This window comes from Melospiza georgiana, chromosome 3 (assembly GCF_028018845.1).
Source record: "Melospiza georgiana isolate bMelGeo1 chromosome 3, bMelGeo1.pri, whole genome shotgun sequence".
Classification (NCBI taxonomy): Eukaryota; Metazoa; Chordata; class Aves; order Passeriformes; family Passerellidae; genus Melospiza; species Melospiza georgiana.
Window position 1 is genome coordinate 103,841,919 of NC_080432.1, and position 27,667 is coordinate 103,869,585.

General features: G+C 39.6%; 1 protein-coding gene across 1 annotated transcript in view; it reads left to right on the plus strand.

Moving 5' to 3' along the window:
- Nucleotides 1-27,667, plus strand: part of SNAP91 (synaptosome associated protein 91) — a 63,246-nt gene that overhangs the window by 25,532 nt on the left and 10,047 nt on the right. The window contains exons 8-24 of the mRNA XM_058021172.1: nt 953-1,059; nt 2,232-2,273; nt 5,416-5,486; nt 5,892-5,897; nt 6,857-6,884; nt 8,654-8,763; nt 9,462-9,586; nt 13,432-13,446; nt 13,589-13,759; nt 19,794-19,901; nt 20,422-20,682; nt 20,890-20,967; nt 21,073-21,144; nt 21,669-21,752; nt 22,567-22,650; nt 26,068-26,205; nt 27,492-27,641. Of these exons, the coding sequence (XP_057877155.1) occupies nt 953-1,059; nt 2,232-2,273; nt 5,416-5,486; nt 5,892-5,897; nt 6,857-6,884; nt 8,654-8,763; nt 9,462-9,586; nt 13,432-13,446; nt 13,589-13,759; nt 19,794-19,901; nt 20,422-20,682; nt 20,890-20,967; nt 21,073-21,144; nt 21,669-21,752; nt 22,567-22,650; nt 26,068-26,205; nt 27,492-27,641 (1,650 nt within the window). The remainder of the gene's footprint in view (nt 1-952; nt 1,060-2,231; nt 2,274-5,415; nt 5,487-5,891; nt 5,898-6,856; nt 6,885-8,653; nt 8,764-9,461; nt 9,587-13,431; nt 13,447-13,588; nt 13,760-19,793; nt 19,902-20,421; nt 20,683-20,889; nt 20,968-21,072; nt 21,145-21,668; nt 21,753-22,566; nt 22,651-26,067; nt 26,206-27,491; nt 27,642-27,667) is intronic.

The window sequence follows — 27,667 nt, forward strand, 5'->3', positions numbered from 1 at the left end:
CTGTGACTGTACACCACGTTATCACCTAGACCGTGGCACTGAGTGCCACATCCAGTTTCTCCTTAAACACCTCCAGGGTTGGTGACTCCACCACCTCCCTGGGCAGCCAGTTCCAATGTCTGCTTACCCCTTCTGTGAAGAAATTCCTCCTAATGTCCAACCTAAGCCTTCCTGGCTGTGTCTTCTTGCTGGTTGCCTGGGAGAAGGGACCAACCCTTGCCTGGCTATAACCTCCCTTTAGGTAGCTGTAGAGAGTGATAACATTATGTGATAGCCTTGTATGAAGTTATATACTGCTGAATAACATTTCTGATCTGCCTGAAAGCATGACTGCCAAAGCTGGATCCCCTCCACAATCCTACCTACCATCAGCCTACATAGTCTAAAGGAGGCTGTGAGCATGTTCTGAAGCTCAGGCAGCCTGGTGTGATCACCAGCATGACACAATGGGTTAGGCATAAAAATTCAGTTGGAATTTCACTGTCTACTGCTACTTGAAGTGTAAGTTTGGGTTGAAATATGTGGCACCTGTGTTTAATAATGGACATAAATGGACTACTTAAGTAAAAAAAAATACAGTTCTTCGGAGTGAAGACAATTTGAAAAGGACAAATATTAGTATGTGTTTATGTATCCTTAATTATTTTGAATTTTAAGTTAGTAGCTGCTTTGCCTGCTTACTTTTCAGTCTTTAAAAAAGTGACATCACAGGCAGCGCTGTGGCTAGCTGAGGTTCAATTTTATGGCCTATGTAATTCTTCAGCAGCTCAGCAAGCCCAACTTCTAAACTTATACTAGGCAAGAGATGCCACTAGATTAATGTCCAAGTAGTAAATGTAAATGTTAATGTAGTGTCATATTCTTGACACATGATTTTTGTGAAAACAAGACTTGCTGATATAGGACCTAATGTAAGACATCTTAACTGAAATTTACCACATTATTTCTTTAGAGAAATTTTTTGAAATGAAAAAGGGACAATGTAAAGATGCTCTTGAAATCTACAAACGATTTCTAACTCGAATGACCAGAGTATCAGAGTTTCTTAAAGTTGCAGAGGTAAGTGGCTTTGAGTCTTCTGGAGGCCAGCACTTAAGTATTTTGTGATTATTTTTTGTTTGTTAGCACCTATGTAAAATATTAATTGCACTTGTTAAGCATCTGTCTCAAAGGATCTTGGATCCATTGGATCTGGATCTTGGATCTGCTTCTTCAGGTCTCATAGTTAGGCCTGCTTAGGACTTCTACATGTCTCTGTGGTGCAGCCAAACTCAGCTCTCCTGGTTAATTAACAGATGACATAACTTCAAATGTTCCAATATTTTTGAGAAATGCTGTGGTAAATGCATACTTCTAGGACAGGGTTGAACATTAGAGGAAAATACAGCAATTGGAAATAGAAGCATGCAGATTTTTTAAGTCTGTTCTTTTAGTCTTTGCAGGCAGCATTAAGTTAACTGTAATGTGAGATGGTCCTGGTTTTGCTTCTTGTTATCATCCCCTTATGTGGATAATAGGGATATTACATGGTTAATTAACTCCTTTGCTGGAGTCTCATTTGTGGTAGTTGGCTCTTTGGCACAGGGTGCACATTTTCCATGTTTCATACTTCATTATAATGGACAGTAGTAATGAGCTGAATAAAAAGTTTGTTTCTTTGCTAATTCACTTATCTACGGAGAAGCCTGATAGACTCCTTAATGGCTTGTAATTTCAGATATGAATATTGAACTTGAGGGAGTAAAGTACTTTAGGGACACCTGTCAGCTTTTTGGACAGGGGTTTACAGTGATTCTCCTTCAGGATTAAGAGGTGAAGTGGGGCTTGCTCTTCTTCTCCAAAAGCTGAACTAGCAGTCCCTCTGAAGAAACAGCATGAAGCAACAGGGCTATTAATAGAAGATGGCAGACTGAGACCTTAATTTGCTCTCCTCTGAGACAGCAGTATATGACCAGTGTATTTCAGTATAGAGTATGAGGTCCATGTGTGTGAAATCAAGCTCCATTTTCTTATCCTTTTATTTTAAATGGATATTTAATTTGCGGGGGGAAAAAAAGTGCTGCAGGTTGTTGAAGGTAGCTACTGGAAAGATGGACATGTCCTTTCTAACTTTGTAGTATTTTTACAAAGACAGGGTGCCTTATAGTTGAAGAGCAGTTCTACTCAAAATTAATGCCTGCTGCAGTGGAATAATGCACTTAGATTTTACCTTTACTCTTTTATCTCCACAGCAAGTTGGAATTGACAAAGGTGATATCCCTGATCTTACACAGGTAAGCTTCTCTTGTAGTCTTTTTGCATTTGTGAAATAAATAAAAGTTCTGTAATTAGGAAAGCACAGCAGGAATGCAAATGTTGGTGAAGTCCTGCCACCTAACATGCTGTAGCTGCTGGTCCATTTTAAGGATCATTTACAAATTGGCCTGGGTGCCTGGCTTTGTGTTTAATGTGAAGAGGATATTTACTTACAGGAGATCCATGCTGAAGAGTTCACCTGTGGCAGATTTGGTGCCAGTAAAGCTGGAACATAAGAGCAACCCAGACAACTTAGCAGCTGCACACCCCAACTGTTCTCATAGTTTTTGTTCATGCAGTTTTTGATAGGCTCTTGAAATCCTGGTTTAAATCAATATCAGAATAGTGTCTCTCTCAGTTAAACACCACTTAAAAATTCTGAAAGTGAGGCATCATGAGAAGATGGGGATTGTTAATCTTTGTGGATTTCAGATACAATGGGGCTATAAAGTCTGGCCACCCTTTCAGCAGACAAAAGCAGTGTGTGCAGTATCAGACCTAATCTTGAAATAGCTGATGCAGTGTTTTCCCCTAACTCTGTACCTTAGGGGCTCTTCTTTCTCACAGACAGTGCAGTCTGTGATGAACTCAGTCCTTAAACCAGGAGAAATCACTTGGAAACCAGTTAATGAAATATACTTTATAAATTTCTGTGGCACTTCTATCTGCTTCAGCCTGTTCTGTGTCATCAGTCAGTGCTGCACTTGCTCAGCAGCACCTTGGTTACTGCTACCTTCCAGCCCATGAGCCAGCACTTTGGAATAGAACTGCTCTTTTGGAAGGAAGGGGGTCTCCAATGATCATCTCATCCAGCTTCTGACCACTTCAGTCTCTGCTCAGGTGGTCCCTCACAGCTGTACTCTCCCAAAGGCGGCTGGGGACTCACTTGCTAAGGCTAGCCTGCTGTCCAGCCTATGGATGAGACCTTGACAGAGTATTTCAGAGAGAAATAAATAAAAGGTGAATAGTAAAACTGAATTTCAGCTGACAATTGGTACATAATTCTGTGTAGTATCAATGGTACACCTATACTCCTATAGCAAGCCATGGCAATAATTGGTAGTGTTCTGCAAGAAGTTGGTTGTGTTGGCACTCCATGTGTACATACTCTGTAAAGCTAGACAAGTGATGCCAATAGTGTATTTTGAGTTGATAGTTTTCATCTTTGGACTTTATAGTTTGCCTGCAAAATTTTGGAGGCTGAGAAAGCATCTTAGCAGCTAAAAATCCTGGCTCATTTTTATTTATTGGCATTTCCTAAAGTATGACAGTTTTGTCCCTAGTAGCTAGTGGGGAACCCATATCTAAGGTTCCAGCACAATGCTGATAGATTGTCTAGTGTTAAAGCAGTATCTAGAAGAAATTAAGTGATGTTTACTGTTGAAAATTGGGTACCAGATAGAATTTCCTGTCCAAGTTGTTGCATCTGAGTAGAAATTTTCTGAAGCTTCTTCTCTGAGTTCTGTTTGATAGATAAGTTTTATATTACCTTGCTGGCTTTTAAGAAACATTTGGCTAATATACTGGAAAGCTATATAAATACAGCTTTGAAGGTACTGGAATATAGCTTAATTTAATATATATATTAAATATAGCTTTTGAATATACTGGAAAGCTGTCTAAAATGTCTAGACATAACTGGTAACAGTATGCAATCTTTTTTTTTTAACATTTCTTTTTAAACATAGCTTTTACTTACGTGTTCACAACTGTATCTTACAATAGAGCCTTTTTGAATATGTAGAAGTCTGAATCTCTCTGCAATTTTTTGTTTTACCTTTTACTTTTTACTTTTTGCTGGAGAATTCTTACAGCTAGGTCACTTGTGTTTAACCAATTCTTATTATGCCCAAATGAATTAAAAGTTAATAAATATGCCTGTAAAAGCAGCAAGGTCAAGATGTCTCTTCACTGCTTATATATGTAGGATGTATTTAAACTCAATCTGTCATTTAAGATTATTTTGAGCGTTTTAAATTTCTGGATATGTTAAGTTACTGGATTTAATGCTGAAATCAATATGCAGGCAGTGTGCATTGTACAGCTGTGCATTGGTACTAGCAGGTGCTATGCATCCTGAGAGATCTGATTCAGCCAGCCAGCTGGTTTTTCAGTGTAGGAGCAGAGAATTGCCTGTTTCCAAGCATCACAAACTGACTGGTTTGATAATTATGTCTGCCCTGAAATTAAAGATGTTATTTATGAAAAGCATCATAGGTATTGCTGTCAGGAATTGTGGTTGATCTGAAAGAGACTGGTAAAGAGAATTCCCTGTTTGGAGACTGATGAACTTTTAACCCTGATGAAATATTCAATTATTATATGCTACTGTGTCTCTCAGGGGTTTCTTCCCTGCTTGTTGATCTTCAAGTCTTATCCAGGCTCTATTTTTATACTGGAGTAGCTAAGCCCAGTGTGCATTTACAGCTACTTTTTCTATCTGCCATTGTAACAGCAAGTGCCTGTGGGTATTGGCTGCTGACCACAAAAAGGTTGCTTAAAATAAAACGCAAGATCAGGGATGCCTGAAAAAGCCTAGTTTTTTATAGAAGTCTAAAATAGAAATCTTTCTGCACTTCAAGCTAGCTGCACAGTAACCTCTGCCAGGGTACCATTTTGAGAACAGCTGTAAGGTTTTGTGATGTTGGGAGTCTTGAGCCAAAGGTAGCTCCTTCTGGGGGCATTGGAAAGGAATTTTTGTTTAGGCTGCGAGTGCTTTCTAACCCTCTGATCATGAAAGGGGATGTTGAGGGATCTCACTACAAGCAAAACCAAGTGTGTCCTTGAACCAATGAATCTTAAAATCAACCCTGTGGATGCTGTGCATGTTTAACACTGATTTAAACATGATGAGCAGCACATCCTGGATTTAGGCTTCAGGTGCTGCATAGTGGAGGTAAACATTTTCTCTCTGCAAATTTGGATGTGGTAATACATTTTTAAAAACTGGCTTTGCCTGAATACTTCTAGCATGGAAATCCACTGTTTCCACACTGATGTAAATAAAGTAACTGCATGAGCATGCACATCATGGACTTCAGGGAAGTTGCTGCTGGATTTCAAGCTGTGGTTAGATCGCTGCAATACATTGAGATGTGTATCTTTGTTTTCACTTTCAAGGCTCCCAGCAGTCTCATGGAGACCCTTGAGCAACATCTAAACTCACTGGAAGGAAAAAAACCTGGCAACAAGTAGGTATATATGTTCTACCATGTACCTAGGCTTAATGGAGACAGTGTGAGATTACTTGATGTTTAGGTTTGCCTCCCCCAACCTCCTTTTGTCACTTACCTAGAAAATAAGACAAGGCTTTTGCTTTCCTTTACAAAGTCATCTTAATGGCAACCTTTTCTTTGATGAATGGGGGTGGGGGAAGCACACAGAACAACTAGACACTTTCCAAAATGAACTGAAATTGCTTGAGGAAAACTAGAAGAAACTGGGGATTTGTGTGCTGCTAAGGCTTTTATCGTCAAAATCTATTTCTTTTCTAATGATTTTGCCTCTTCATACTAGATACTTGCTATGGCTAAGTCTAGGAAGGATTAAGCTAAACCTCTGTTTTCTCTTTTACTGTTGCTATCCTTGCAATTTAGTGAAGGGTAAGTACATACCTTTACACATCACTTGCTTGCAGGCATGATTATATGTATTTTTAAAAGATTTTCTTGAACATTTAGAAATAGATATTTTCTTTGAGTTGAGCTAAACTGCTCTTTGCTTTTGTATATAGTCATTAAGTTATTTTTTTGTCATTTCTGTGATTAGAAGATCCGGAAATCTTCTAATCTATTCTGCAGCTCCTAGGACTTACCCAATTCAAGTAACTTATGGGATGGATGCTAGTTCAATACTGGTGCAGCCTTATCTTCAGCTCCTCCTTTCATCTCTTAGATCAAAGCAGCTCTAAAAATATGTAGCAGTATTTTCATAACTCATAATGAAAGCAAACAAATGCACTGACGTGCATTTTAAGTTATGATTAAGGCTCTGTCAGTTACTGTTAGTGTGATTTTTGTGCATGTGGGAGAACTTTCAGCTTGAACTTTCCAACTCACAGTTTTCATACTTTTTAATGTAGTTATTCTCAAGTAATTCTGACTTTCTTTAAAAGAAAGTAGACTTTGAAAATTTTCTGACACATCCTCAGAAGATTTATGTTAGAGAGTTGCTTCAGTATTGGTGGTGTTCTGCTGGTGTTGCATGGTTTTCTAATATGGTGACATCTTGCCCCAGTAACTCTTTCCTCCTGGCTCCTGTAGGCCCAAAAGCAAGATATTTGCATGCATCTCTGCGTTTCCTCCATTTAGTAGAGCTTATTTAAAAGGCAGAATAATCCTTTGATGCCAGTTAGCTTAAAAGATTTATTTAAGATTTGAAGTAAAATTTGCATTTCTTGTCTAAAGTGGCACATGGAAGTTTGAGAAATGTAGAGGGCATGCAACTGAAGACATCTTCAGAAAGCTTTCATGCTTAGGTTTTGGTCTTTTTGCAGGAGTTTTGATGATCAGAAGCGTAGTTTTAAAGCTGTACTTATCTGAAAACCCCCTTTTTTTTCTAGATCTGGGGCTCCTTCTCCTCTGAGCAAGGTAAATACTGCCAGTTGCTATAGTAGATAATTCTTGTTCAGGTGATGGTTTAGATATGGTTTAGAACATTGTAAGGAGTTAAATGTCCATCTCTTATTCTGCTTTTTAGACTTTGCCACCTAATTGACAAAATTAGATATTTTAATGTCTTTATAAACAGTGGCCCCATAAGATCATATCACTGTTCTGAAGGGCTGCAGTGCTTGTGCCAGTCAGGATGCTAAGGAATTACACCTGGATGTGGTGACTTCTCCTTGTGAAAGCATAAAAGATACATATATTTTTATCTCAACTTCTTTTTTTTTTTATTTTGCTTTCATTCCACCTTAATTCTCATGTCACCAAGAAACTTGCTCCAGGGTATTTCTCCTCCAAGTCCTTCACTCCTTCCATAGCTTTCTAGGAAGGAGTTCTGGCTCTTCTAAACCCACGTTCATGTGAAAAGCTAGGAAGAAAGGAAGAAAATTTTCATCCAATATACTTAGTTTCAGAAATGACCTTCAGTAGTGAGATTGCTGACCTTATTTTAAAGCAAGAGTAGCCAGTGAAAATGCCTTGGTTTGAGTGTCAGATAAACTAATGAGCTTTATGGTGTTAGTAATAGTAGCTCCTGGTATCCCTGGAGCATTGCCAGGTGCCATAGCTGTCTCTCATAATGGGTGCTGTGGGGGAAAAACTCAATTAAATCTTCTGAAGATAATGCAGGGGGTTCAATGCTTGATTCTAGAGAAAGCTCTTAAATTTTTTTCTGAAAAGCCCTTTACTAAAAAAAGCCACAACAAAACCAAAAGAAAACTAAACAAAAAAGTAACCCCCCCACAACTGCTGTTCACGAGAGCAGTTTGGTGAGAATAATGGCTCAGACAGTGTTCTTGCAGCTTTAACCACCTCTTCCTTGATGCACATGAGGGATTGGGACCACGGTAGTCTCAAACCTTCCTAAAGCTTTGAAGAGAGTCCAGAAAGCTTACACCCATCTGCTAGAGTTATGATGATGGGATGACAGTAGAAGAATTCAGGAGAAAATCTCTTCAAATTTGCCATTCTTTTTCCTTCTTGCAAGTGGTCAGAATGGCAAACAGTACTAAAATTAGGACTTGTTTTCAGTTGTTAGGTAAAGGATCTCTAGCATGTGAGATGCTGTACCAAAGCTTACAGTGTCTTTTGGAATTAAATTGACACTCTACAAGGTAACTTGAGTCTTCAAGTTCACAGAGGAGTTGCAGTATACTCTCCTGGGTGTCTGTCCTTGCCATACTTGAAGTATCTTTATCCAGAATTGGAGCAGCTAATGGAGAAAAGTCATAGGATGAGCTGTCTTTTGTATCTTCCCAAGGACTTAACCCTGAACACTGTTGATGGCTCTTTAAACTCTCTTCTGAAGGTTTACAGACACACTTTTAACTAAACTTTTAACTATTTCTCTTCTCTCACCATTTCTGTGGTTAGAGTACTGAGGTGCTGTTGTGGACAAACAACTATTTAATTCCATAGACAAAATGAAGAGTTTGACAGTTATAGAAACGACTCCTTTAAAATAAACCTTGTAGAAACTTTTTGCTTCTTTGAAGTCACCTTGGGGTTTCTCAGCTCTGCTGCCATCTGAAATTTTAGTCTAGTCTTCCTTAAATTATTTGAGAGGAGAAAATACCTCACGATAAAAACACATTATGTCAAAATTTAGTTCTTAAACTAAAACTAGGGCTGTGCATGAGTTGGCTGGGGAGAAATGCTGGTATATTGAATGTATATTTAAAATGTTTCTCCAGTCTTCTCCAGCCACAACTGTTACATCTCCTAGTTCTACTCCAGCAAAAACTATTGACACATCTCCTCCAGTTGATCTTTTTGCAACTTCATCTACAGCTGCTCCAGTCAGGTATGTTAAAACGTGTATTTGAGTTACTGAGCTTGATGTAGGTACCAAAGTCAATTGTTTGGTATTTAAATGTTCTAGATAAACAAGAACTGGTTTCCTAAATAAATAACTGACTGGCTTAACCCATAGAAATTCTGCCAATCCTCTTCCACCTAAAGCCAGTTCATTGCCTGGAAATGCAGGGTTCTTGCTTTCATACATGGCATGATGAAATATGGAAGTAGAATGGTGCTGGTTTCAGTCACAACAGTTATTTTCTCTGTTTTCAGGCACTGCCTGGAATTTTTCATTTTCTGTTTTGGGTGTTGTGGTGGGATTTCTTTTGGTTTGGTTAGTTGGATTTGGGTTGGGGTTTGGGGTTTTTTGGGTTTTTTTGGTTGGTTGGTTGGTTGGCTATTTGGGGGTTTTTTAAAGAATTTTAAGTCTCGTAGATCTGTTGCAATGCCATTATCAGGAAATGGAAGTAAGTTAAGGTTCCCATCCTGGGTTGTAGCATATTCTTGGGACTCACTACACTAGAGGTGCTTATGGCCACTGCTCTAATCCTAAAGCCTGAAAAAAAAGTCTCTATTTCATCCAAACTACGGTTGATTCCTTAATCCAGTCATGACATAAAAAAAAAAAAAAAAAAAAAACCCAAAAGATTGAAATTGACAAATTCCTCCAGTATTTAATGTCTCTCTTCCTTCTCTTGGCAGCTCTTCCAAGCCATCCAGTGATCTTTTGGATCTTCAGCCAGATTTTGCCGGTGCTGGGCAGGCAGCTCCAGCACCTGCTCCTGCTGCTGCTGCTGCTGCTGCTGCTGGAGGCACCTCGTGGGGAGGTAGAGAAACCTCACTGTCAGCATCCCTCCTTGCAGTCTCCATCTCCTTGCCTGGCTGAACTGGAATCTGCCTCTTTCTCTGCTAGCACAGGATGTTCCCAACCCACTCCCAGGCTTCTGCTGACCTGACAGTCAGGCATCCCTCTGCAGCTCAAGGCTGCTGCTTCTTTCCAGGGATATGCATAATAGTATAAGCTGCTTATAAGGGCCTGACTGCAAAGCTGAGGGAGCCAGGATTATGTGACTAAAAGTGAGCAGGAGGGGGATGGATGAAGGTGAAGCAGGTAGGGTAGGCACTTCAAAACAGAAGAACCAGAACTGCTTGTGTGTTTATTGGCATGGTGGGGGCAGAAACCAGCTCTTCTGTTCATGGGGCAAAGGCCACAGATCAATAGGAGGAGAAACAAAAATAGCTTTTAAAACAAAAATGCCTGTAAAGCAAATGGTGGCAACTTAGTTCTGCTGCAAGCGTGATTACCTCTGACAAGGCTTGACATATTTTATTAAAGTGTCTGCTGTGTGTGCTTAGAATACTAATATGGAAATAGAAGTAGAGGGCTAGCTGCTTTCAAAGAGGAATAACTAACCAGCTCTCTGAAATCTGACCCTGTTGTTCCAGGCAGCAGTAACAGCTGGTGATCTGGAGGACCACAGTAAATGTAGGCAGTGCTCACTCTTGTTCTGTTAAAACAAGGAATTAGGCCAGTAAATGTGATTTAATTTATACAGTTGTAAACCAATTGTGGTGTAATCTTAAGGGATCCTGTGTGGCAGCTTAATGAACTCACCAGCCTGCTCCCAGCAGGAATGCAACACTGAGTCATGCTGACTCTGCTGTCAGGGCTCATACTGCCACTGGTGCCTTCTGCAGTCGCTGCTTCTTCTTCTTAGTTGTAGTTCATTAAAGATGACATTGTATTTCAGCCACTTCATTAAGAGAGGATAGCTAGGGCTGTCATGTAGACACTGTATTGCATATTCCAGTTTAATCTGTTGAATTAATTTCTTTTTTTATCCTTGCAAATGTCAATTTTATTAACAGTAAGATAATCTTATCCAGACAGCAAGACCAGAGAGTCGTCTATTCTAGGATGCCTGGGACTAATTATTCTGCAGTATTTTGATTGTGTCCTATTTGTCTTACTTTGTCGTTGCCAAGCACTGAAATACAAGCTTTGAGATGTTTGAAAGAGCTAACTTTTTTAAGCAGTTGCTCATTCCTGCAATAATAGAAATACAAATAAATAGCCAGTAATATTGTAAAGTATTGATTTGCATAGAAATTGAAAGCTGATTTGGTTTAATTTTTTTCTTTTTGGACAAAACATCCATAGTTTGAAACTTAGGTGTTTTTATTTTTCTGAATTAAAGTTTAAAAACTTTTAAATTGTCTGGTAATGTCCTTAGTCTTACTCCATGACAGAAAAGGACAGCTAATTATTTTCCTATAGCTGGAGTTGTTGCAACTCTCATTAAGTACACTTCAGTCTTATCTTTCAGAATAGCATTTTGGTAACTTAGTAAGCTTAGCTTTGTCTGCTTTACTGCTGGCTGCAGTCCAGGTATGGTGACCTGTTACTGCACTGGAATCTTGCTTTTTGTTATTGTTGGTTTTGTTTTGTTTTGGTTTTGTTGGGCTTTTGTTTTGTTTCATTTGGTTTTGTTTGAACTCTCTGACAGAATAAAAATGTTTCACCTGGAAGATAGGGCAGTACTGAGGCAGATCCCTGATGTGAGCTAGTGAGCTCTCCATTCCTGGAGATTTTTCAAGACCTGAGTAGTCTGAGCCATGAGTGACCTGTTCTGGTGTTGGGAGCACTGTTCTGAGCAGAAGGGTGGACAAAATGACCTTCATTCCACCCAGGAATTTTGGGAGGCTGTGTAACCATGCATCCCTGCCACTTGAGCTGCTTACTCTTCTGGGCTACAGCAAGTGAATGTGGGAACTCATGAGAAAATAGTACCAGAGGGAGGAAGCTGGAAGAAGCACTGAAGTTATTACAGGTTCAGAATAGCTAGGAAAAGGTGAATATCAAATACTTCACGTTGCAGCACTAAGACATATCAACAATAAACAGTCCTGCTTTTCTCAGTCTTGCTGGCAGTGTAGATTCTATGTATTATGGCATATTCAGTATATTTGGATTATATTTGGGGTTATGTACAGTACACTGTATATTTTGTTGTATACTACTATATTTCTGAATACATAATATGTCATCTACCAAGTGAACTATAACTTCTGAAAATATACACTTCTATGGTATCAGGAGACCATCAAGATAGGATAATTTGGTGCCTTGCAGCATACTGCAAGGAGAATAGATAGCCATTTAGCAGGTAGAGTAGACTATAGTATTACAAAACATACAGTAGGTCAGAGTCTGTCTCTTTGTGAGCTTTTACTCTTGGATATAAAAGCAGACTGACTTGAATTTCTGCTCTGAACTACCTTACAGTGTGCCTTAGAACATGGATTTGCTAACAGTATTATTATTTTAATATTACTGTACAAAACCCCATTGTTTTTAATAATTCCCATATTAAGACTAAGCATAGATTGTTGTGCTGGATAATTGTCACTTCACTATATTGAGTTCTATAACATAATAATAAAAAGGCATTGAAGACTGAGCTAATAGAACTTACAAGTTTGCCAACAGTTGTTTATTTCAAGTCTAGCTGTTGACATTCACCTGGAGTGCAGTAATGGGATACCAGAGTGCTGCATTTTTAATGTACTGTTCTGCTCTTTTAGAATGGTATTTTGGTTTAGTTCAGCTTGTGCCGTCAGTCTCAAGTAGAGCTCGCCCAAGGAACCAATTATGAAAATTGTAAACAACCTAAAATGTAGGGTTTTGCTGCCTTTTTTATAAGTGTTTTAAAAATAAAGACAAATTTGTGAAGGCAGGGCTGCTCCTGCTCAAATAATTTTGCTTCCAAATGCTGATCCACAGTAGAGCATCAGGACTCTTCTTGCTGTTCAGTGTGGGTAAGATGAACCCATAACCCTGTTATGGGTAAAAAGAATCTAGGAGCAGCACTGAGATACTGGTTAGTAAACAGGGAGCTGCTGAGCTCAGGCTGTCCTAACTACAGAATAAAAATTTAATAGGACAGAGTCATTAGTTATTGCATGTTTTTATATCTCGTAGCTGATTTTTATGTAGGCAAAACAGAACTCTGTGTTTGAGCTCAATCTGAGTGATCTTAGAGGACATAAAATTGTAGGAAAGTCTGTCATTAAAGATGCTTCATTGGCTTTCAGAAGCAGTTGACTAAGGAGCCAAACTTGGAGCAGAGCCAGTCTGCTTATGCTTGTGCTGTCAACATTCATACTCCTCATAGCAAGTGTTAACAGAGTTAGTTGTTCCTGCAGAGCATGTTTGCTCTATCATAGATGCAGAAAAGGCTTTTGAAGAGGAGCTGCTCTATTGATTTATTTATTTATTTAGCACTTGGCAGTTGTCCCAAGTCCAAGAACCACCACCTGTTTGTCTCTCAGAATGTATTTGGGGACTAGGGATGCCATGTATCACATCCTGAAGTAACAACACTATTTGCAAGCTGCTCACTGCTAAAGTATCCTTGCTTTAGTGCCTGATCTGTGAAGAGTTCTGGGGATGTACTGGTCCTGCTTTGAAGGGTAATTAAACAGAATGAGCTTTGTCCTGTCAGAATAACTTCCTGAATATTAGAAAAGCAAGTGTAGAAATTATGTTTCTAGGCATAACCTAGACGTGTGATTTAGCATGAACATTTGGCTAATGAACATCTTCAATTTGGCAGTTCTACTAATTACTCTGTTTTTTTATTCTGCTGTCATTTTAATGGACAATCACTAGACCTCTTGGGAGAGGGTGAGTAGTATTTTCGATTTCTAAGACCTCTGTATGTTAAGACTCCTCACTGAAAGCTCCAGCTTTCTGGAGCTGAGCAATGTGGTCTTTGCCTTTCCCCCTTACCTTTCCTGTTTGCTCTTCATTACATGGTTGCATATAGATAATCTGGCTGCACTTTCTGGTGTGACCTCGGAGCCGCAGATTTCAGATCCGTTTGCCCCAGAGCCCACTGCAGCTGCTGCTGCAACTACTGACACTGCAACCACTACAGCTGCTGCCACGACAGCCACCACTGTCCCTGCTGCCACTGCTGAGGTGGATCTCTTTGGAGGTTAGTCTGGTTGCTGTAGTGCTCCACACCAGTTCGTGATGCAGGCAAGCAATACCGAGCTCAGCTGCATAATAAGGCCTCTGGTTTAACCAGCTGCAGATATATGGAAAAATATATGGAAAACTGTAAACCTTAAGACTGGGTAACCTTATGTCTCAGGTCCACATGGGGGTAAGCAGGAATTGTTTCCGCATTATTCAATAACTATGCACTCTACTACAATTTCTGAGAAAACCAGCTGTGCTTTTGTAGTTGAAGGGATGGATGTGGCAGTGTCCTCCCCTTTGTTACGTGTCACGCTTGTGCTCTGTTGTGTTTGTTTTGGGTATTTCCTGCAAATAGAGTATGGAGCCAGCTGAAATTACTGCATTTCAGCAATCTGGAATTTGGGTTTTATTTCACAAGTATTTGCAGAAAATTGAAGGGGTTATGAACTTGAACTAAATGTCAACTATGCAAACGATAATATGTAAAGGAAAAAAAGGAAAAATAATCTTAGAGTTTACTTGTGCTCATTCAGTTTCTAATGTTATCTGCTATCCACTTGAGTAAGAATGCATTTCCCACTGTATGTTGTCATTTCTCTTGGTACTCCTGTGGAGCAGGAGGCTTCCCAAGAGCATGTCAGAAATTACATTTTTTTAACAATATACCAGCCCAGTAATGGAGAAACCTTCTCATTTACAAACTGTGTTTAAGATCACCTGACCAATGCATTTTTCTAGTTTTCTCTTCTCTCATGTATACTTCCAGCATGACAGGGGATGTCAGGAATAAGTAATAGCTTATTTGCTATCAAAACTGAATTCCAGTATCTTCTCTGTGGGGTATGTTTATTTATCACTTCTACTGACAGGATTGCCAGAGAGGTCTCATACATAAGCAGTTTGACTACAAAGGTGTTTCCTTAAGCCTGAAAATTCCCAGTTAAAAGGGCTTTTTAGGAGTGGCTTCAACAGACAGCACCAAAATATGCCCTGGTAAAATGCTAAAGAGCCCTAAGAAAGGAATACAACTGCTACTTGCTGCTTACCCCTCCTTTTACAAAGATTGATAATAATCCAAATGCCACAAGATCAGCCAGTTGAGAAGCATCTTCAAAATTCTCATGGGCAAAGTTCTGGATGCCACTAGAAGTGAGAGAGAGTCTGATGTTGGTTGCTCTCAGGAGCCTGTTGCAGAAGCCAGGGCCTGTGCTCATTAATAACCCTGCAGATGCATAGTGTGAAATTTATGGTATGTAAGCACTGGGGTTGAGCCAGTCTTGGATACGACTTCAAATTGCATTATTAATTTATTAACTTGGTAATTTAGTAATTTATTTAGTAATTAATTAATTTAGTAATAGATATATGACTTTTTGAAAAAAATGAAAGGATAGTTAAATTGATAGAGATCACGGAAAACTCGAAACAGGATTAGAAAAACAACTACCTGTGCTTGTTCTTCCAGTACTACAGCAACAAGATGCAGGTTTTTTTTCCTACCTTTTCCACTACTCAGTGCCTGGAAAAAAGCTACTGCCAGATCATGTGCCTGCTTCCAGGCTTGTCAGGCAAAGACCAGGATGTGTTTAGTTTCTAGAGATTTAACTGATCATTAGATACCTTAGTGACGCATGTTAAGAAGTGGAGCTTCACCCTTCAGTGCGGAAAGAATTTCACTCTTGTGGTATGCAGACTTCTGTGACTTGATCTCTTTCTTTAAAGAGAATGTATTTTGTCACTCAAATGCAATAAATCTCCAGTGGATTATATATTAGATGCATACTGATTTTTTTTCCCCTGGAACGCTTCAGAATGAAGCGAGGTTCTATTATTTATGATAGTGGAAAACCTCTTGTTCGCAATAAGAAAAATCTCTAAACACACTCAGCAGTAAAGATACTTTTGCAGTGCCTTCAAGACATCCAGTGGACAGACCCTTTTAAGATCTGTGAGTCTGTGTTGAACTTCCATCTCTCTGTCCGTGGTTTGAATTTTTTTGGTTTTTTATTTTTTCCTGAAGGCTGTGCTCTAAGTATATTCTAGCATCATATGCTAACATTCCTTGTTAATTTAAGACTGTGTCCAGTGCTAGAAGTGGTCGTTTTTGGGCAGACACTGCTACTCTCCAGTGTTTGTGTTGCTAGACATGCTTACACTTAATCCTATTAAGTAGGTATTTCACCTTTGAGGTCTACTGGAGATAGGGTCCTCAAGGTCACCTTAACTTCTTGCAGCTTGCCAGGGCTTTGTTGCTTAACACAATTTCTTGTGGCCAAGTGTGGTAGCAGAAGGTACAGGAGCAGTGATCTCAGGAGAAAGAATGTAAAGGGTCTTCAGGGAGTGTCTGTGTAGGGAAAGAAGCTGAAAGCTGCTGGGGGAAGGTAGCCAGGCTGAAGGAAGGAGCAGTAGAGGAGGCTTTGGAATAACTGTTGACTGCACTGTATGGCTGATAATTCAACTGAGAGGAGTCTGCATGCTGCCTAGGGCCGGGCTTTGTGTTTGAGAGATAAGATCTGCCTTATGTGTTCATTGCCAGTATGGCACTGGAAAGCAGATGAGAAATGCAGGATTGATCCAGCATAGCTTTTTTAAAGAACTCCACCTCATTAAGAGGCCAACTTCCAGTGACCTGGGCCAACTTGAGAAAGTCCTAATCGTGTTTCACAGACAAACAAGAGGGGAGGCTGTTTTCAAAGAGCAGCTGGAATCCTTCCTGTGAAAGAGAAATGCAAAGGTAGAAGAAAGGCAAAATACCTTGATATGCCATTCAGTAATAAAATTTGAGAACAGTATTTTTGGATATGTGTATTGTGCACTTGAGTTACAATTTGTTGTGGGATTACTCTGTAATCAGTGCAAGTAACAAGTCATGGCAAACACTGTGCAAATATCAGTTATTAGGCATTAAGGTAATTGAATTGTAAATAGGCACAACTATGGTCTTCCTGCAAAGAAACTGCAGGCAAAGTGCTGAAGACTTTTGGCAGTTAAGGGCTAAGGAATGTCCCTTATGCTGGTACATGCTGGTATAGCAAGTTAGCACTTAGTTAATAAATACCAAACAGACAACAAATACTTTGCATAATTATTATTATTTCCTATCTCTGAGCATAGTGAAATATTTCTTTATAACTCAGGTCAGGTGTTCTATGTCAGATAGTAATGAAGGGTGACTGAAGAGGGAAAAAACTCTGGAAACAGTTTCCTGTGTACGCTTCAGTTCTATAATCTTCCCTCTACTTGTGACTTCCACAGGATTGTTTCACATGTTTCATAATACATTAATGATTATAAGTCAGTTGTATCATTTGCGTGAGTAAATTTGTCATGTATTGATGCTATGGCATCAAAGAAAGACTGAATTTATGAGACAAAAGAGATCACTCAGCAGGAACACTTATTTTTCTGCAGACAAGATGTATTGAAGCACTGCTTCAGTGTTTAACAACTTTGAAAGCCCCTTGTTGCACGTTATTTCAGTAAGAACTATATTTATGAATTCAAGTATAATGCAGTACATAATACATACCTGTCACTCCTGGCAGGTGTTCCATGCAGTGTGAACTTAAAGAGGTTTCAGCAACATCTTGTTAAGTTTTCAGGATGTCAAGAAAATCAAGTGAGGACCATATGTTACTTGATTCTAGAAGTCAAAAGCTAAATTCATTTTTTAGACAGGAGTTGCAAAAATATAAAGAATACAGTGACTGCTTTAAAGGGATAAAATCTCTTGCGCTGCTGAATGTGCAAATGTAGCGTTACTACAACAATATGAAGGAACAAAAAAGAAAAGAAACTGTCTTTATTAGTAATAAAATATGCAGATGTAATTGTATCCATTTTTGCATGTTAGGCTAGATTTTAGCAGAGGGAAATTGTGCAGGAGCAGCAGAGCCTTTTGAAAAGAACTTAAGCACTACCTTAAACCCAATGGCAAACCCTTGGTTTAGGCTGTGAGTTGTAGGGTCACCTGTTCAGGTTGGTGTGTCTCTATATTTGTATAGGTTTCTTGAACTAATCAGAGTAACTAATGTTAGGAGATTTTACAATGATATTTTTCATTTAGATTCCCGTATGAACTGAAGTTTTTATCCCACCTGCCATTTAACCCAAGTCTGATGCTAAAAAAATCACAGCGCTTGACAAGAACCTTAAACAGAAGTGTCAATAAAAAATAAAGAAATAAAGCTGGTGCCAAACTGTTTCCTTGCATCTGTGGGCTGGAAGGAACTTGTGCCCACCTTAATATCTATTATATTATTATCTGTTATATGTGAAACTTCAATAGCCTAAATCTGGACAGGAATAGGTATCTCTCTGAGGCTGAAGTGATCCCAACATAGAACTAGTGGCTAGCTCTATACATTCTGAATTTCTGCCTTAAATGTTATCTGGAGTCTATCCTTTCATTCTGGGAGGTAATTGTAAGTAGGGTTGACCAATGTCTGTGCTGCTGGCCTACAAGCTTGTGTGGGCACAAATAACATTTCTTTGCAAGAGCCCAGGGTGCCCCTTCATCTGAAAGCTGGCCCTGTAGTGCAAAACTGATCACACATGATGTCACACAAAACACCTTCTCAAGCAGGATGATGCAAAACCATTCAGTTCAGCTCTGTGCTGAATTCCTTCCACACAGAGCATGCCAGTGTCTGGTACACACACAGCACTGGGATGCTTGACTCATTCTGATGTTTTTACTTGGACAACTGCCATCCAGTTTTGTTGTTGAACAACCCTGTTACTTGAAAAATAGAATTATATTTGAAATGGCTTATTAGCAGGCATTTTTTGCTACTAATTCATTTTAATTCTATTGTACAAGACTAGTGGGCTTTCTTCTCTTCTGTTGAAGTTTCGATGCATGTTTTTTTGAGCTTTTTAGATTACTTGGCACGAATTTGTTTTTAAAATGGTTGTTTTCATTTTAAAATTGACATTCAAGTTAAAGCATGTTAAGCTTTTCCTGTGCTAGTTTGACAGTGCACTTGTAGTATTCCCCAAAAGATTATTTTAACTTGCTAATTTTTGTAGCAGTAGAAAAATATCCTTTACAAGCATCTTGAAGTCTTTATTCCTTATTGTGCAGTCCTTTTTTGTGGAGAAAATGCTTGCCTATGAGGATAGTCCTAATGGCCCTGTCCATTAGGACTATTTCATAGAATTAAGAGCACAAATGCTGGTTTAAGCCTAGAAATAATGCTGTTCATAGCTTGAAATTTAAGCATGCCATTTAGGAACTGGCAAACAAAAAGAAAAAAAAAAAGAGTCAAAGAGCAAGTGGCAAACCAAAAAAACCTTCAAAATCCTAATGAGCAAGTCATTCCAAAACCCCAAACTAGTCACTTTCTCTAACTTGGCTGGTTGGCCTAGAAGTGATCCTAAAAGGACAGACAGGTTATGGCTGGCCAGCCATTGGTTAAGATGAACAATCTTGATCTGTTTGAAGCAAGCTGAGTAAATATAACCTATGCATCACGTTATGGCTTCAGAAAGATCCAGTTGGAATACTGTTAAGAAACAAGTAAGTTCAATTTTTTAGATGTTGCATGACTGACTTGGCTCAAAGACTAGAAATGGTAGTTGCAGATATCTACCAGAGTAATTGGATTGTTATTTGTAACAGTGCAAGGCACTATGCTAGTAAACTCAAAGTTGCAGATTAATCACATGTAATACAGGCTTTGAGCATGCAAGTTGTTAATAGCCTCTTTAGTTAATTTTGTTAATTAGCTGATTTTGGGTAGTACATGAGCATGCTGCTCTGAACCCTTATACAATGAGAATAATGCCTTCTTTTGCACTCACTGTGCTTATTGTGGGCAACCCAAGAAGCTCCATCTGCAAACCCTGTCTAGAACCTGCTTGTGTGGGGTTGGGGGAGAGACAAAGCGTTTTGCGCTGCATGAGTTGTCTTGCTGTTGGAGTAATTGCATTCATGTTGTATAAGGGGATCTACCTGTGCAATTTAACTTGGTTCTTTTACTATATTTTTCTTCTCTTTATTCCTTTTTGTTTTTTTTAATTTCTGTTTTTAAACTGCACCCAAGATGCCTTTGCAGCTTCTCCTGGGGAAGCCCCTGCAGCAGCTGAAGGGGCAGCAGCACCAGCTACCCCAACCCCTGTAGCAGCAGCTCTTGATGCATGTTCAGGAAATGGTGGGTTTTATGTCATTAGATAGTCTCTTGTTTTGCTGGTTTTTGGTTTGTTTTTTTTTGGTTTAAACTACATGGCAGTGTGTTTTTCTGAAAATTTCATACTGTTTGCAATTGGTAAAAACAAACCTTAGACTGAAGAGCATGCTTAACAAATTTGCCTATTTCCAAGTGCCAGTGACTTTGTATTTATTTGGTAGTGCTAATGAACCGTTCTGTCAGTGCTGAGTTTTAGCAGTAGCCTGGATAGTCCTTTGTCATATTTGGTTTTTTGGCCTCGTCAAAGAACCTTTGAAACTTCTCTCCTCTAGTAACTAGGCTGCTCAGTCTTTTAGACAGTCTTTATTTTAGAAAAACTTAAGTAACATGTCTGGATAAGTAAGCTAGATGTTAGAGCAGCCTCCTCTGTGTGCGTGCGTGTATTTGCAGTATGTGCATTGCCTATAGTTGCTTTGTTCTTGACTTCCTCCCTCACTGATCCTAAGTATGCATACACATATATTTCCCCTCTCCTTTTTACAAGACCCCTTTGCCCCATCCGAAGGTAGTGCAGAGGCTGCTCCTGAGCTGGACCTCTTTGCTATGAAGCCAACAGAGACTGCTGTTCCTGTAGTTACCCCTACAACTAGTGCAGCCACTCCAGTTCCTGCAACAACTCCTTCTCCAGCTGCTGCTGTTGCTGCTGCTGCTACTGCTACTACAGCTACTGCCACTACCACCACTACTGCCACCACTTCTGCTACCGCCACCACCTCCGCTCCTCCTGCTCTAGATATATTTGGTGGTAATTTTGTTTTTAACTCTTTGATTCTGGTGGATTGATCTGTCAGGAGTACCAAATGAACGATTCGTTGTTGCATGCGTGTTGTGTGCTAGGCTTTCAAAGCAGAGAGCCTGTTAATTTCAAATATGATGTGCAAAATTGGAAACTTCTGTTTTCAGTCCTGCCTTTCAAAAATGAGTTAAAGATGTATTGTGTTCTTGGCCTTAGATTTATTTGAGTCTGCTCCTGATGCACCTGCAGCACCTAAACCTGATGCTACTCCTAGCATAGATCTCTTTGGTACAGGTAAAGAGAGAATTCTTCTGATACTCTGCTGCTTTGAGCCTGTGTAATGGTGTAAACTTGATTTGAGTGATACTTACTTCTTGTTCTTTCTTTCCTTCCTCTAAGATACATTTTCATCTCCGCAACCTGGAGCTTCTCCTGTGCCTGAGAGTTCTCTCACTGGTGATCTCTTATCTGGTGAGTGCTTGTTTTCACAGGCCATTCCACAGACTTCCTGGGTTTGGATTTTTTTTCCAAAAGTTTTTCACAGGCCATTCCACAGACTTCCTGGGTTTGGATTTTTTTTCCAAAAGTTTAAAAAAAAAATCAACTTACTGCCAATTTACATCTTTAAACTGAAATATCAAGACACATTAAGTTTTGGGTTTGCTGCTTTGGTCTCAAGATGTGCACTTGCTGAAGATGCAAATGATGAAGTGGCTGACACTGAAGTTCAGTAAGTAAGTGATATGGTTGTTGGGAGAGCAAATCCTCCTCTAAGCATAAGAAAATGCTTAATAAACAATGTTTACTTTAAAGTACTGTGGTTTTTCAGTTGCTGTGTGAGAAATGTAACACTTTCTGTTTGCAGTTCTGGAGACTATTACCCGAATTTACCAAACCTCTGGTACTAACTGTTGGAGCCCATGTGGCTTTGAAATATTTAGCTATCACTGTTGCCTTGCTGATACTAAATATGATTTATCCTATGCTTACTGCAGTGGATGCATTTGCAGCCCCCTCTCCTCTACCCGCTGCCTCTCCAGCAAAGGTGGATTCTTCAGGTGTGATTGACCTATTTGGTGGTGGGTATTTTTGTTTCCTCACCACTTCAGAGTTGAATCACTTCATTTAGATTACCTTTGCGCTTTGCTAAAGCTGCGAGTTTCCCCTTCTCAACTTTTCTGTGTGGCCTTAGGGCTGAGTCTGGCACGTCTGGTTCTTAAACTTGCACCATAACGAACTGCAAATAAGCTGTCTGGTTGTCCTGTTGTCATGACACTTGCCATTCTGTCCCCAGTCAGTGCATGTGTGGCTCTTCCTCAGATGTCCAGTGAAATTCTGCTCTGTCCTTTTTCTTCTTTGTTAATCTCCATGGTCATGCTGTTTCCTCTCAGTTCCGTTTCTCAAAGCAGCTGAACTTTTGTCTCAAACTGGGTATATCTGAATCATGGGTTTTGACAAGGTGGAAATTAGGATGGACACAACCAACTCTAGGCATGTTGAAGACCAGAAGTGGTGCTTAGAAGCAGTGAATTCCAAACACTCCTCTAAGAAGATTTCATGTGAGCTAGTGGCTTCTGGCTGCAATGACTCCAAACTTTCAGCCAGTGCATTAATCTCCAAAGTCCTGTTGTCCTGAATGCTGTGATTTGTATCTGAGAAGAGGTCCAAATAAAGAAGAGATTTCTTTCAGATGCTGGTTTGTTGTACATTCCTTTTTCCACCTGAACTTTGCATCCATGGTACTGCTCTGCAATAAGGATGGCCAAGCAGTTTAATTTTCTTCTTCTGATGTATGAAATTACTTTCTTTTGTCATCTTTTGATAAGTGATGAATTGATGTATTTAATATTGAATGTCTCACTTTTTCTTGATGCTTTCTGGAATTCCCTTTAGATGCTTTTGGAAGTAGTGCTTCTGAACCCCAGCCCACTACCCAGGCTGCTTCTAGTTCCTCAGCTTCTGCAGACCTACTTGCTGGTAATAAAGAACTTCTAAAAACTTGTTACTTTAGAGCAATACTAAGAAATGGTGTTTGAAATCTTTTATGTTCTTTGGGTGTAGATAGTGAAATAAAATACTTATGCACAAGATTTCTTAGTACTTCAGGTATTTTAATTAAAACTAGAGTGACTTATAATGGAGGCAATATACTGAAGTACAAGCTAACTTCCTAGATTATCTTCTTTCCATGTTCTTTGTTTTCCTACCTCCCACACAACCTTATTTTTCTGTTCTGTTCACTGAGTACGAGTGTCTCCATGAAGTTTATTTGGCAGTCTGTAGCAGTACTAAAGTTAAGCAAGATTTCAGGCTATGCTTCTTGTTCCTTACTGCTAATTAAACTTTGAGTTCATTCAATTTGGTTTTCTTTAATTTGGTTGAGCACTTAAATGTTAGTAGCTTGAATGACTGACTTGGTAGCAGTCTTGCATTTAGCCAAGGAGAGTGGGTTGATGTGAGGATGGTTTTCTGAGCACAAGGACAGAGAAGTGACAGAGACCCTCTCCTTACACTGGGTCAGATGAGGTCTCTCACCACTGTCACACCCTATATCAGAGTTTGGATAACTGTATTATTTTAGTCTGCAACCTACAGATAAGCAGCTTCAGCTGAATTCTTTGTGTACTACTCTCCAAAATTCGTGCTATACCATGTATTGTAGTGGCTGAGCTAAACAGCTGTGACTCCTCCCCATCCCAATTTGAAGTTTGTAAAGAGCAAAATCCCAACACATGCACTTCTGGTTTGAAGACTCGTCTTAAATTCTCCCATGTTTCTGAAAGGGGAATTTGTGTCATGATTTAAATAATTGCTACCCCAGCCAAAACCAGCACAATTTGTAGAATTGATGTGTAGGTTATCACTACATTTTCAAGTATCTTCTCAAAGTGTGGACATTGTCTAGTTGTGCTACAGGAATGAAGGAAGCTGTCTAGATAATAATAAGGCATACATCCATTCTCAATCAGCAAGCCAGATTCTTAAATTGGGACATAATGTGTAAAAGCATGCTAAATCTTTAGGACAGACTGCTTCAGATTTTAGGGTGGAAGACTACTCTTTTTCATATTTCTTTGATAGATTTTTGTAGTAGTTTATAGATGGCTTAAGGCCATAAATCAAATTTTAACTAATAGATTCTGGAACATGAAAAATCTTTTGCAGTTACATGTGCTATCACGAGACTGGGTGCAACAACGTTGTTGGACAGAATTCTAATTCCGCTTATGCAAACATCACAGTACAAAATATTTTATGTCATTATCCATAGCTAACCTTAAATGCAAGTAGGAATTGTGCTCCAGATGGCTTAAAACTTCAGCAATGTGCACTCTGAATCTGATGAGTTGCAATAAATCAAAACCTAAATTATAAAAGGGATGTTCTAAGTCTAAATACTCAAGCAGACCTGAAACAGTTGGGATGAATTGATGATTTTTTAAAATTTATTTTATTTATGTTTTGAATATACATTCCAAAGGGCTCCAAGTAGATTTGATTTTATTTTTTTGGCAGACAGAGGGAGTCTATAAACATTGCAGCATATTGCTAAGCATTTGTTCACTCTAGATAATGGCAGATGTATAGCCTGCAGTGTAATCCAGTTTTAAATTTAAGAGTGTCTGGAGTTCATATCATGGCTGAAGGCATGTCCTTCATGGTTTATGAGTGTTTGGTTGTACTTAGTGTTTATATGCTTAATGTTATGAGTATACTTACTATTCATAATTGCTTTATGTGTTCTGCTGTCAAATGAGTTCCTGCCCCTTCTTGGCTTGCTTAGGAATTTTGGAAGAAATGTTTTCCTACTCTAAGCCTTTCAGCAGACAAAACCAGAACTTTGCTGATAAATAAAACAGTCTAGCCATTTTCCCTTCTAGATCTTTCTATTCAATTAAACTGTGTGATTGTATGTCCTAGTATGTATAAAATTACATGTTCCTATATGAAATCTTACTTGACTGTGTAAAAGCAACCTCAAAATCAGGCAGCTGGGGATGTCCACACAACACATCTAACTTGGTTGCTGCTGTTTCTGCAGCCTTTCCTGGGGTCTTGTGCAATTTCTTGACAGCTAGGAAATTGATTCATTAAAGAGTTTTATGGCTTCTGGGCCTGGTATTCCTCTTAAATTGTGTAAGGTGAAAAGCCATCAAATTAAGACCAGTCATCATACAAGTCATCACCAGAAGCTGGGGAGTCCTCTGTTCTGTAGCTGGAAAAATAGACACTTTATGGACTTTGTAGAAGCTTACAGAACTTTCTAAACAGAACCTTATTAATGGATATTGGCTCATAACTTTCTGCCAGGTTCCTTGTTCTCCCTCAGGAAGTGGAAAGACAGGCTCTTTAGGTGGCTCCTGTGCTTTAGGAATCACTGCAGTGAACTGCCTTTGTCATCCCTGGATTTGGTCAACCTGCTTCTGGTCTGGTTCTGTGGAGATCTGTGCTTTTGTGCAGATACTTTAATGCACTGAGCTTTGCCTTGGGCAGGTGTTTTAGCTGGTATCTGCTGCAGACCCCCTCCTCAAGAAGAGGCACATAGAGGAAGCCTCTTTTAGGCAGCCTGAGAAAGCATCACTAACACAAGCTTTGGCACTAGGGCAGCTGGAGCCACCATAGCACGTGCTGGAAGGGAGATGGGGAATGCAGCTGGGCATGGGTAGTGTGGAATGCATTGGAGAATCTCTTAATGTGGAGCATACCAGAGTGAGTTCAGGGGAGAGCCACAGAGATGATGACTTGTGCTTATGACATATGCAGAGAGACTGACCTAGGCTCATTCAGCCTTAAAAAGATGCTTATAGATGTCAAAACTCACAGGAGCATGCAGAGGAGGTTCTTCTTGGAGGTGCACAAAGATAGTAAAAAAAGGAAATGTGTGTGGGAAACTCATTAAATACTGTAATGGTCTGCTATGACAACAGGCCACCCAGAGAGTCAGTAAGAGCTCCTCTTGAAGGTGCTAAGGCAAATGTGTGGGCAACTTGATTTGGTTAGACTGACTTTAAACAAGATGTGTGGCTGGCTGACTTCCAGAGATCCCTTCCAACCTACATTATTCCATGACAAACTCATGTCAAGAACAGACTGTGAAGAGATGAGGGCAGATCTCTGGTGCCAGTACTTTCTTCCATATTCAGGGTTAGCTACTGTGAGCATGACACTTGCTGTGGGCTAGGATTTGGGTTATGAGGGCCTCTTGGTTCCATTATACTGAAGTAAGCCTAATAAACATAGGGAAGCTCGCATAGGCTGCTGAAATGTTCTTTATTTTAAAATGGCCTAGTAAGAATTGTCTTTGTCTTTCCACCCTTTATAGACTGAGGAGTTGGTAAACAGTCTAACAAGGCTGGCTCTAACGTCCTCACCTCTCTTATGTGTTTTTTAAAGGCTTTGGAGGTTCCTTTATTGCTCCCTCTCCATCACCATCCCCAGTCACTCCAGCTCAAACTGGATTACTACAGCCCAACTTTGATGCAGCTTTTGGGACAACAGCTCCAACAGCTGGCAGTTCATTTGATGCATCAGGTGAGCTACAGGGTTTCTTCCTGTGAATTTTCTAATACATTTTGTGTAGAAGATGAGTTAATGACACCATATTTAGGCTCTGAGTACAAGCAATATCAGTGACCTCCTTTTTCTTTCTTACTGGAAGAAACTCAGGGTGGTGATAAGGCTGGTGTGTGCCCAAGAGCTCTCTGAACTCATTTTTTATTCTACCATGTCAGTAAAAGACAAACTAGTGTATACGTCATCCTTGCATGTGCTTGATAGCATGAATCAGGAATTACACAAACAAGGAAAACTCTACTCTGTAAATCAAGTGTAGAGGCAAGTCCTGTTGCCACAGCTTCTGATGGTGCTCAGGAGCCTGCATGGCACACACAAGGGTACACACAACAGAAACTGCCCTAGAGTTCTTTGCCTGACTATAAGCTTAAACTTTTATCACTGCTATCATTTTGTTTGCATCTCTTCCATTCTATATTTTTCATGCTGGGTCCTTGCTACAAACTTAAAATTGGTGAGTTCTACAACCGTACAAGAAAAAAAGATGGAAATAATACTGCTGCTTGGTTATTTGGTTGCTTGCCAGTGCACATGCTACCCCTCCCCGTTGACTTAACATTAGCATGTACCTCAAATACAGATCAGAAGATAGAACTCAGGCATGAGATGTACCAAGCAGTTTGACTTCAAGGGATCTAAAAAATGAACTTCTGAGTTAGATGACTGGACTAAGGAGAATAGCACTGTCTGTGTGGATGGTTCTGGTTCCTTCTGATCTCATAAGATGTTAGTGGGTTTTCCCGATTCCCTGCTGCTTGCAAGTGAATAGTAACATCTTGAGACTGCCAATCCTGTTGCTGTGAGATGTCAAGGTATAAGACTGCCTTTGCCACAGTAATTCTGACTGGTGTTTGCAGCAAGATGTTCATTTTAAAAACCTTTAAATGAATATCTCCTGACAAATGTGTGTGCATCTGACATCTCTGTAAGGATGGTTGTAAGAAAAATAGTGTCATGTGGAAGTGCTGTATCTATGTAGATTCAATGCTCCAATTAAATCCCTTTTTAGGCATGTCTTCTCATGTTAGTTTTCATTGGTATAGTTTTTTGAGGATTACTGTACATTCAGTGTCTGGTAAAATGACATGCATGCCCTTGTTGGCATTACTTTCAATGTCAAATGGTGTTTGGGTAAGATCTGTGGTGTGGTCGTCTGTGCTGTGTTCGTTGAGCAACAGCAGAGTGGCAGGCAGTGCATTTTTGATCACAGCTGCTGTTCTAACTCACTTTCCTTTCACTTCCAGTGTTTGATGGCTTAGGTGATCTTCTTATGCCAACTATGGTTCCTTCTGGTCAGCCTGTAGCACCTGCAGCCACAGCAGCAGTCCCTGCTGCAGCAGCAAGCAAAGGCCTCGGGAGTGATCTTGATTCGTCTCTCGCAAACTTAGTCGGCAGTAAGTGACAAATTTTAGTTTTGAGT